The sequence below is a fragment of the Myotis brandtii genome, unplaced genomic scaffold (assembly GCF_000412655.1).
Source record: "Myotis brandtii unplaced genomic scaffold, ASM41265v1 scaffold78, whole genome shotgun sequence".
In the NCBI taxonomy this organism is placed as follows: domain Eukaryota; kingdom Metazoa; phylum Chordata; class Mammalia; order Chiroptera; family Vespertilionidae; genus Myotis; species Myotis brandtii.
Genome location: NW_005371131.1, coordinates 609670 through 620673, shown reverse-complemented (window position 1 = coordinate 620673; position 11004 = coordinate 609670). Strand labels below are relative to the sequence as shown.

The 11004-nt window shown below is 60.3% G+C and overlaps 1 protein-coding gene across 5 annotated transcripts in view; it reads left to right on the top strand.

Annotated features, from left to right (window-relative positions):
• The window catches only part of PICK1 (protein interacting with PRKCA 1), a 15958-nt gene that overhangs the window by 2749 nt on the left and 2205 nt on the right, over nucleotides 1-11004 (top strand). For all 5 annotated transcript variants that reach the window (XM_005883210.2, XM_005883209.2, XM_005883208.2 and 2 more), the window contains 8 exons: nucleotides 2409-2537; nucleotides 4557-4623; nucleotides 5634-5723; nucleotides 8219-8272; nucleotides 8682-8744; nucleotides 9307-9440; nucleotides 9755-9847; nucleotides 10527-10577. In XM_005883210.2, coding sequence (XP_005883272.1) covers nucleotides 2409-2537; nucleotides 4557-4623; nucleotides 5634-5723; nucleotides 8219-8272; nucleotides 8682-8744; nucleotides 9307-9440; nucleotides 9755-9847; nucleotides 10527-10577 — 681 coding nt within the window. The remainder of the gene's footprint in view (nucleotides 1-2408; nucleotides 2538-4556; nucleotides 4624-5633; nucleotides 5724-8218; nucleotides 8273-8681; nucleotides 8745-9306; nucleotides 9441-9754; nucleotides 9848-10526; nucleotides 10578-11004) is intronic.

Sequence of the window (11004 nt, the reverse complement as noted above, 5' to 3'; positions counted from 1 at the left end):
TGGAGGGGGCGGGCCACCTCCTACTTGGGCATGACAAAGGCAGGTTCCTTTCTCTACTCTGCAGAGCTGGCTCCTTCTCATTCTGGAGGTCCGACCTCCTAAGAGAGGCCTTCCTGACCACCCCCTCTCCACGGGTCTGCCCTTGTCTCTCTCTGTTATTTCAGTCTCTTCTTTTCCTTCTCAGCACTTACCACCATCTGTAAGTGGGGGTTTGCTCTCCGGTTGTTCTGTATCTGGTTGCTTTTTCAGACTCTTTCTGTTGCGAGGGCAGGGCCCAGGTTGCTTTTCACAGCAGTCAGCTCCTGGTATAACACCTGGCAAAGAGTGGACCCTCGATAAATATCTTTAATGAGTCAACAAAGCTGTCAGCCTTTGGTACTAGCACAAGTGAAGTGTAGTGGAAAGGCTAAAAGACTATGACATGACATTGGCCTGAGTTCAAATGCAAGCATCCCTGCTTATTAGCAAGTTAATTAACCTCCCTGGGCCTCCGTTTCTTCACCTGAAAAGTGGGGATTTAAAATATGTAAAGATGAGCATCTTCGGGTTGTTGGGAAGATTAAATAAAATGACATAATACAACGTCTGGCACGCAATAAGTACTCATTAAATAGTAGCTACTGCTATTTTTACTTTAAAAAAAGAACATGTTTTGATTTTAGAGAGGAAGGGAGAGGAAGAGGGAGAGGGAGGGGGAGGGGGGGGGGAGGAGAAGAGAAAGAGAAAGAGAGAGAGAGAGAGAGAGAGAGAGAGAGAGAGAGAGAGAGACATGTGAGAGAAGCATCGATTGGGGACCAAACCCACAACCTGGGCATGTGTCCTGACTGGGAATCGAACCTGCCACCTTTCGGTGCACAGGACAACGCAGCCAACGGAGCCACACTAGCCAGGGCACAGATGCTATTTTTTATGGCATTAGTTCACTCTCCAGCTGATCTGCCGGCGGTAATGAACACTTCTGTGGTCCCTTGTGGAGGAAGCTGCCTGGCGATACTCAGTCAGCTGTGGCTCAGGGGTGGGGCCAGGCAGTGATCTCTCTGTAGCCCTGGGGGGAAGCTTGCCACCTTGGACATAAACTTGACCTGGATTCGAACCTGTCCTGACAGCTAAGTGGCCATTGGTGGCAGATGGGAAAGTCCAGTCTCTGAGGATCTTGCAAAGGGTTGCTTCTAGGTCTGACGACGGAGATTCCAGGGACCTGGTCTTGCCGCCTCAGGGTGCTGCCTTCACGAGGGGTTTGGCCTCTCCTGGCCCAGGAGGTATTAGGGAGGCCCCCCGGGGCCTGGCCTCCTGCCATGTGCCCGCTTAGCCTCTCTCTCCCAAAACCACTCCGCTTCCTCTCACCTTGTCTTCGCAGCGTGTTATTTTGTAATTTTGGCTAAATCGGTATCAGCTTGGCCCTACCTGGTTTGGCTCAGTGGATAGAGCGTTGGCCTGTGGACTGGGGGGTCCCGGGTTCGATTCCGGTCAGGGGCACGTGCCTGGGTTGCAGGCTCCATCCCCGGTGTGGGGCATGCAGGAGGCAGCCAATCAATGATTCTCTCTCATCATTGATGTTTCTGTCTCTCCTTCTCCCTTCCTCCATGAAATAAAAAAAATATTAAAAAATAAATAAGTCAGTATCAGCTTGGAAGAGCATTGTTAGAAAAGCCTTTTAAAAAATGACCGGAGGGCCGAAACCGGTTTGGCTCAGTGGATAGAGCGTCAGCCTACGGACTGAAAGGTCCCAGGTTCGATTCCAGTCAAGGGCATGTACCTGGGTTGCGGGCACATCCCCAGTGGGAGATGTGCAGGAGGCAGCTGATCGATGTTTCTCTCCCATCGATGTTTCTAACTATCTATCTCTCTCCCTTCCTCTCTGTAAAAAATCAATAAAATATATTTAAAAAAAAAAATGACCGGAGGAGCAAACACTCTGGTGTGTCAGGTTGGGTGTGTTTGGCGTTAGAAAGGCAAGTCTCATCAGTTTGCATCGACCTTCTGTCCTCCTCCCCCTCCAAGAATGTGGGCTCATGCGCTTCTGTCTGTTCAGGCTTCTCTACCCTGCCCTTCTCTAGTACCTGAGAGACAGGAAGACGCCTGGCCGGTGTGGCTCAGTGATTGAGCGTTGACTCATGAACCAGGAGATTACTGTTTGGTTCCTGGTCAGGGCACATGTCTGGGTTTTGGGCTCGATCGCCAGGAGAGGGTGTGCAGGAGGCAGCCTATCGATGATTCGCTCTCATCACTAATGTTTCTCTCTCTCCCTCTCCCTCTCTCTGAAGTCAATCAAAACATATCTTTTTAAAAAAAGAGAGAGAGATGGGAGGATAGAGGCCAGGACGGAGCCAGGCACTAGTTGGGGCGAAGGGAATGACTGTCTCCCGCCGGGTGTCTTAGCACTCCCCTCCCCCCTGCTGCACCCCCAGGTATTTGACAACACGCCGGCAGCCCTGGACGGCACTGTGGCAGCTGGCGATGAGATCACAGGTGTCAATGGCAGGTCAATCAAAGGAAAAACTAAGGTGGAGGTAGCAAAGATGATCCAGGAAGTGAAGGTAAGGGCTGCCCTGGGAGCGGGGGGAGCCGGGGGAGCGGGGCCCTGAGCCAGGAAAGGCACTCTGAGGCCCGGCAGGCCTGGCATGGAGATCGACCCTATCCCTGCTCCCCGCTCAGAGCTTCAGGGTCTGGTCACACTCCAGCCCCCCTCGGTGTCTCCTCACTTGCTCAGTTGGTACTAATTGCGCTGCAGGACTTGGGCTGGGCCTTGGCACGAGAGGGGCACCAGGAACCGAAGGTGCCCAGGGAGCCAGCAGGCTCAGAACCGAGCTTCAGGGCCCAGGGTGTCCCCGTCAGAGCTGAAGCTGGGAGTCCACGGTGAACTTTCCTGGGTGACAGACACCCCGGCGATGCCGGCTGAGCCGTGGTGGGCCTGGGAGGGAGACAGGAGCCTCCCTGGCCCGTCCCTGATGGAACTTTCACCCCAGTGGGTCCTTCTGGGCTCGCAGACCCCCAGGGGCCCCTCTTGGCTCTGGGGCAGCTGCTGGTCTTCGGTTCCTCAACCACAGTCCCACGCTGCCTGCTCCCTGCTCTCCCCCCACCCCACCCCCCCCCGCCAGCTGCTCCGGCCAAGGCCCCTCCTGAATGGCAGGCGACCTCCCTACCCCTCAGAAGCAGGCGTGCAGCCCTTTTGCCGCTTCCCAGAGACTTGCTGCTGGTAACTGGGAAACCAGTGCCCTGAAGGAGTCGCAAAGCCGGGGGATGGTTTGGAAGTCAGACCAAGGGTTCCAGCTGTAAATGGGGCTTGGCTGAGTTCTAGTCCCTCGGCCCCATCCAGACCTTCCCTCCCCTCCCCTTCCCTCCGTGTCCTCAGGACCGGACACCAGCATCCCTTCCAGTCCCTCTTCCTTGCCTTAGCCAGTGCCTTCCCCCTTTGTCCTGTCCTGCCTCACCTCTCATTCCTCCTGCCTTTAGGGCAAGAGTCCAGTCCTGTCCTTTCTCCCATCCAGCCCTTCAGCCAGGGCACAGGGGGGATGGGGCTCAGGCTCCGCTGTACAGAGGGAGTGACAGGTTCCTTGGAGCCACGCGCTCCCCCTGGTCTGGTTCCGGGGCCTGGCATCACCTGTGGGGCCGAGGAGCTCATCACGGCGAGTGGTGGGCGGTGCTTCATTCTGGTGCAGGGCTGGGTGTGTGCACCCCCGGGGTCCTCTCCTCACCCGGACCCTCCTGTCCTGCCTCGCGCCAGCCCCGCACGCTTCCCGTGGGGCTTGTGTGCATGCACAGCCCCGAATCAACGCCGGACCGCCCAGCCTCGGGAGGGTGCCCAGCCCAGGAGGAGATTTGCCTGCGGTCCCTAGGCTGGCCCAGCACCCAGGGCTGCCTCCCGCGTGGTGCTCCCTCCCTGGCCCCCAGCACAGGCTGCACCCTGAGGGGTCTGGCGCATCCACCCGACTCTGCCCACAGCGGTCAGTTTGGTTTCCATCCGGGACTCGGTTTTGAAATCCTGTCCTTTATTTGAGTGGATTCAGCCCCCGTCGAAGGGTCTTGAGGTTGCAAGGACGAGAGTGATGCGGCCTCATGTGGGCAGGGACGGCTTCTTGGGAGAAGTTGGCACCTCTTCCAGTCGTTGGGACTGTGTAACCCCCTTGTTGGCATCAGCCCCGGGCGGGCCCCGGTGCTGCTCCTGCCCCTCCAGCACCGGGCACAGAGCAGGTGCTCAGACGTGCTGGTTGGGGATGGAGGGGCAGGAGGTGGGGACGATGTAGAGCGCAGGGGAAGATGTTCTGTGCAGGGGACGTTCTGCAGCACAGGTTTGGAGTGTGGCGTGCGGGAGGGCAGGGCACCTGATCTGGCTGTAGCACAGGGCGTCGGAGACTGCCAGGCCGCAGGCTCTGACAGCAGGGACCATGTCTGCCCCATCCCTGCTGATCCCCCAGCGCCTGGCACAGCCTTGGGCCTGGCAGAGCTGCGTTCAGGATTCTCTCACGACCACAGATTCCCAGGAAACAGGCCTCCCTGGGGAAGGGGCTTGGGGCCCAGGGGACTCCTTCTCAACTCGGCCTGCCTTGCTTTTGCAGGGGGAGGTGACCATCCACTACAACAAGCTGCAGGCGGACCCCAAGCAGGGCATGTCCCTGGACATCGGTGAGCTGGCCCCCAGCCCCTGGTCTGCCTCCTTGTGACAGGGCGCGGGTAGCTGCGTGGTCATGCTGGATAGTTTTTCTGACCAAGCCGACCCCCAGGGCTGGGAGGCCACCTCCCCTGGGGCCTTTGTAAGCCACGCCCTCAGCTTACCACAGCCCAGGTGCTCAGCCTCCCAACAGGGAGGGCACCCCAGCCCTGGCCTGCACCCCCCCCACTTCCCCTTGGCCTCCTCTCCCACCCAGCTTCTCCCAGGGGAGCTCACGGTCTGAACTGGGCCTCAGGCCGCTCCTCCGCCAGCAGGCCCAGGACACGGTGCCCCTGCTGTGGGGCTGGGTCTATGGAAACGTCAAGACTCAAAGATCGGGGCAGAGTGGAGGTCCTTTGGGCCGGCCACCTTGTTACAGACAGACCTGAGGCCCCTCGAGGCCCTGCGCCCCCTGGATGAACGCACCCCCAGATCTCCAGGCCCAGACAGCACCCCCCTCCTGTACCCTAGGGCCAGAGTTGCCTCCTGGGTCTTAAGGATGGAGGCCAAGGGCAGATTGAGCCTGTCCTGGGTCCTTCCTTTGAAACCCTTTGTTCCCACCCTGGTCCCCTACCAAGGACCAAGTGTGCAGCCATGTTCCACCACGAGTCAGTAACCGCCCGGGCCCAGGGCAGCTGTCACTGCTGGCGCCTCTGCTCCCCGGGACCCTCAGGTCAGATGTGGGAGAGGAGCAGAGGCCGCTCTGGGTCCAGCCTGTGCACCGGGGCTCTTGGTGGCCGCAGCCACTCGGAGCGCCAGGCCTGGGCTGAGCACTTTGCATAGTTACCTCCTTCCAGGCGCCCACAGCTCCTGACGTGGAGAGTGAATAGGGCAGGGCCTCCCCACTTCATAGTCACCCCACCCCCCACCCCACTTCAGCCCCTTCCGCCCGGTGTGGTCCCCATGAGTCGTGACGAGGGGGGCAGTGGTGGCCTGGGGCCAGCTGCAAACGCCTCCTCCCTGAGCCTTCTCTCGCCTGTCCCAGTGTTGAAGAAGGTGAAGCATCGGCTGGTGGAGAACATGAGCTCGGGGACCGCGGACGCCCTGGGCCTGAGCCGGGCCATCCTGTGCAATGGTGAGTCCCTCCCTCACACCAGCTCCAGCTCGGGTCCGGGCCCAGGTTCCCAGGGGCAGGGGCATCGTGGCTGCCACCCAGCCACTGTGGGTCCCTCTGGCCTGGCCTCTACCCCTGGGGCTGATAGTCGCCTCTCTATCCCCCGAGGCCCTCCAGCTCCCAAAGAGCGTCCCAGTGGTCAGGTGAGGACGCACAGGCGCAGCTCCCACACCGAGACAGCACAGCGGGAAGGTGCTCTTCCGGCTCCCGAGCTGGTACCCCCGCCACTGCCCAGCTGCTCTCACAGAACCAGGGCTCAGCGCCGCCCCTGCCCCTTGTGCCCCCCTCACCCCCTTGCTCTAGCACGCCCACTGCTCCTGCACTGCCCTCCCTGCCCGGCCTTCTCCAGGAGGTAGGCGGCTGCCTGGAGGGAGAACGCCATGTACGCACACATTCCCACCCACACGCGTGTGCACACGCTCCCCCCAGGGTGGCCAGCGAGGCACTTGGACCTGTTCCTCCGTCATCCGCCTGAGTTTATAAACAGCAGCAGCTCTGCTGGCCGTGGTGGATATAAATACCTATAGGAACGGTGGGCTCAGCTGGGCGCGCTGGCCTTCATGCCTGGAGGGAGAACGCCATGTACGCACACATTCCCACCCACACGCGTGTGCACACGCTCCCCCCAGGGTGGCCAGCGAGGCACTTGGACCTGTTCCTCCGTCATCCGCCTGAGTTTATAAACAGCAGCAGCTCTGCTGGCCGTGGTGGATATAAATACCTATAGGAACGGTGGGCTCAGCTGGGCGCGCTGGCCTTCATTGGCTGGGCGTGGGGGTGGGGCCTGAGCCTGTTCCAAGTGGCGTTCAGAGTGGAGGCTGCTATTTCCGGCCTCTCGGTGTCTATAAATCCCCGTTACTGTAGTTACCAGGCGTCGAGATGGAATTAGAACTGATTGTTGTGTTTTTCCCCCTGAACCTTGCAATTTCCCGGCCTGAAATAGTGTTTCTAAAATTGAAGCTGTCATGATGTCCCATGACCCAGCTAAAAGCAACAGCAGGCTTACGTGCTCCTTTCCCGCCAGGCTGGCCTGGGGCCAAGGCTCTGGGGAGCCAACCAGGGGCCAGCGCCTCGTGAAGACCTCCAGGCTGCCCCCTCCGTCCCCCTGAGCCGAGTCTTCCTCCCCTGAAGTCCGTCCCATGGCCGCCTTCCCTGTCCAGAGAAAGGCCTGGGCAGCCCCTGCTGCTCCTTTCCCTGCCCTCCAGGCCAGCACAGGGGCGGGCAGAGCACACCAGCTCGGACAGCCCCCCTGTGCCTTTGACCAGTGGCTTTACCTCTCTGTCCCCCGTTGTTTTTTGTAATAAAGTGAGGGAAGTATAAAAAGGGGGGATGAGGGAAGTAGTCCCTGCCCCAAAGGCGCATGTGGAAGGAGGACTGAGGGGTGCAGGGAGCCTTGCTCACAGCAGAGTAACTCAGGAAGGCCAGACCCTGCCTGGGGGCCTGGGGGGGCGGGCTGAGGGGGGCAGCAAGCCACCGACAGGGCCCCTGGTCTGCAGTTGCTGCTGGCGCTCCCGGGGTGAGTGGGGGGTGTGTGTGCAGGCCACATCCTATCGGAGTGGAGGGGTGGCACCCACTGCTAGAGAAAGCCCCACACGGTACCGCTCCTCACTGCCCTGCCCTGAGCTTGTCTGGTAGCTCCCTGCCCGTCCCTCTCTAATCTGAAAGGCTGCTCAGCCCTGGCAATCCACAGCCCCCATTTCCAGCCCCTGGAATGAGGCAGCTGCCCCCTCCCCAGCCCCCCTCGCAGCCCTGTCACTGCCAGGCAGCGGCTGGCCATTGTCTGCTCCTCCACTAGACGGTGAGCCTCAAGGGCACGACTCAGATCTCATTCACCCAATCATTCCTGGAGCCTAGCCTGGTGTCTGCACACAGTAGGTGCTGGATAAACACAAAGGTGAAGCTCAAGGCCCATCTAACAGAGCTCTCCCTCACAGCCCTAGCGCTTCCAGAATTCCTCCCACTCCCCAGATCGCTCCCCCTCTGAGCCGTCACATTTGCTCGGTGCTGGGAGCCACATGGAGCCTGGTTACACCGATTGTTGGTCCACCGGTCTCTCCCACTTGTCCCCGACGGCCTTCCTCCTTGGCCGTGGGCGGCGCAGTGCGTGTTAGCAGGATGGGGGCCGTGGCTGCTAGGCTGGCCTTGGGGGGGCGCCGACCGTCTCACACATGCCTTTTGGAAGCACCTGTGTTATCACCCATCTGCCCCTTCCATGTGTCCTGGCCTTCTGGGCGGGGGCTTGTTTTAGGAGTGTTTGGGGGGCAAGCCCTGCCTCTCATCTGGGTGTTCTGAGCTGTTTACAAAACACCTCTGAACCCAGCTGACCCTGAGGTGCCAAATCCTCCCCAAGGACCCCGTTCTGTGCCAATCCTGCTTGTCCTCCGGGTTGCCTCTGCCCTCCCCCCATTGCTCGCTGAGACCCCTGACCCCCACCCCCTTCTCTCTGATCCCCACAGATGGGCTTGTCAAGAGACTGGAGGAGCTGGAGCGGACGGCTGAGCTCTATAAAGGTGGGCAGCGCTGGCCGGTGTCCCAGAGGCCTGCTCCAAAGACGGTGGCCGGGGTCGGGGGTAGGAATGCCAGCCGAAAAGTTGTAGGACCGTGGCCATTAACAATTCTTTTAAAAAAGTCTTAAGACACTTTCTGGTTATAAAAGTAGTGCATACACATAAGCATTCAAGTGAAAGCGCGTGTAAATGTAGCGAAGGCCCCCAGAGAGAAAGCCCATAGGAGGCGCGCCCACTCCTGCCCTGTCCCGGCTCCGTCAACAGGGGCATCTCGTGCTGGGTCTGGGGGGGGCTGTGGGAAAAGTGGGTGCACTCAGGAGCAGTGCAGGCCTCGGTGGGGTGGACTGGAGGCCATGTCCTGGGCCAGGGTTGCCCCCGTCACATGCCCCCCGTCGTGTGGCCTCTCCCACAGGGATGACAGAGCACACCAAGACCCTCCTGCGGGCCTTCTATGAGCTGTCGCAGACGCACCGGGGTAAGGCGCCCCCAAACGAGCTGCATGACCGCAGGCAAACCCCTGCCCCTCTCTGGGCTCAGTGTCCCCATAAGTGAAGGTGTGTCTGCTGTCCCTGGTCCTCATGCCCGTGCTCAGGCAGACATCACAGCACCGGCCAGGGCCAGCTCTAGCGGCACGTCCAGGTGCTGGAAGGAGCAACGCTGGGGGCACCTTGACCAGCTGCTGGTCCCTGTGGGCACGGTCACCTGTCCGAGCCCCATCGGTCCGTCTGCGCTGATGAAAAAAGTCAGCTGCCCTATTTGGTCAGACAGTTAATTAACTCACCCCTAATGCCTTGGCAGGGCCAGACCGGATGGTCTCCGGGGCCTTATATGGCCTGCAGGCTGGACGTTCCCCATCCCTACTTTAGGGGTGTAGACCAGCTCCCTTGGGGTGTAGACACGCCTTTCTTGGGGTGTAGGCCCCGTGCAGACCTTGGCCCCCAGCCTGCCATGCCCCTCCTTGCCCCTCCCCCACAAATCCCTGGCTTCTCCATTAAGGGCCAGGTCGGGGCAGCCTTCAGGGCAAACTTGTCTTGCAGCCTTTGGAGACGTGTTCTCTGTGATTGGCGTGCGGGAGCCCCAGCCGGCTGCGAGCGAGGCTTTTGTGAAGTTTGCGGACGCCCACCGCAGCATCGAGAAGTTTGGCATCCGGCTGCTGAAAACCATCAAGCCGGTAGGTCACGTGGGCACCTGTGTGAGGGCAGAGCAGGGGGTGGGTCATGCAGTTGGCGTCGAGCACCTTGGCCTCGGCCAAGGTTGACCTCCAGGTGGTTTGTGGCCCTCGCTCCCCCACGGAGTCTCCACTCGCCCTGGCCTGGCCTGGCTTCTCATCCTTGAAATGGACAAGACCATCTAGCAGCGCCCGGTGGCTCTGACATTCTGAGTCACTGGAAGGCTGACGCGTCAGTGCCATTCTCTGTCACCCTGGCCACTCTGACCCCTGCCTGTGGGGGCCTCAGCATCGGCCCACTCTCCCCTTCCTTCCAGATGCTGACGGATCTGAACACGTACCTCAACAAAGCCATCCCAGACACCCGCCTCACCATCAAGAAGTACCTGGACGTGAAGTTCGAGTACCTGGTGAGCGGTCTGCAGCCTCCGGGGAGGGCGGGGCTGGAGCCTGTCCAGTGTGATGCAGGAGGTGGACGGGGCCTGGGGAGGGGCTGGGACCTTGGCAGGGCCCTCACTCTGGACCTCTGGCTCTTTGGTCACTTTTAATAATGGGTTAGACGAGGTCCGTGGTTATAAAGTGGTTACCAAGGGGTGTTAATGGTGTTATGTTTAATGGTGACTCTGTGGTCCTGCGGAGTCGAGGGAAAAGGCTGCATTAAGCGAGCGGGTTCCTCCGCTGCGGGAGCCTCTGGCAGGCCGTGAGCAGCGTGAGTCTGCGGGTCTCCCCAGCTGCTTACCTCGGAACCTTCCCCAGAGCATCCCGTGGGACCTGAGTTTGGTAAATGGTGGGCTGCCTCTCAGGTCCTCCCCACCCTCCCCGATGAGTGCCCTCCCCTGTGCTGCCATCAGGGACCACCCAGCAAGGCTCAGCCTGCGTGAGGGGCTGCATCCCTGTGCCCCGAAGCACTGCTGCCAGCTTCCCTGGTGCCCAGCCTGTCCCAGCCAGGAGCCTGCAGGCCCAGGAGCCTGGCAGAGCTGCTCCCCTGGGTGGCCTGGGGGCAGTGTGGCATGTAGCACTGGGGACGTCGGGGTGGGCATCCAGGAGGTGCGGCCACTCTGACAGCCTGGCTTCACCTGTCCTACGCAGTCATATTGCCTGAAGGTGAAGGAGATGGACGACGAGGAATACAGCTGCATTGTGAGTGTCACGGGGTCGGGGTGCCCAGCCTTCCCTGCCCGCCTCACAGAGCCCCGAGAATGCCCTGGGTCTGTCAGGACACCGGGTGGGGCAGGCCAGCCTGGGAGAGGCCTGGGGGCTTGGCCGGGCTCTTATTCCTAGAGACGTGGGGCTACCCCCCACCCCGGGCCCTCTGGCCGGCTTGCTGTGGGACTGTCCCCTGTGCCCACTCCCCCCCCGCCCCCCTCCCTGCCCTGACTGTGTGAGGTTCTTGCAGGGAAAAGGGGGCTTTCTACACTCCTGAGAGGCCTTTTTTATTTTTTAAATCTGTAATAACTTTTTAAAATATATTTTATTGATTTTTTACAGAGAGGAAGGGAGAGGGATAGAGAGTTAGAAACATCGATGAGAGAGAAATACCGATCAGCTGCCTCCTGCACACCCCCTA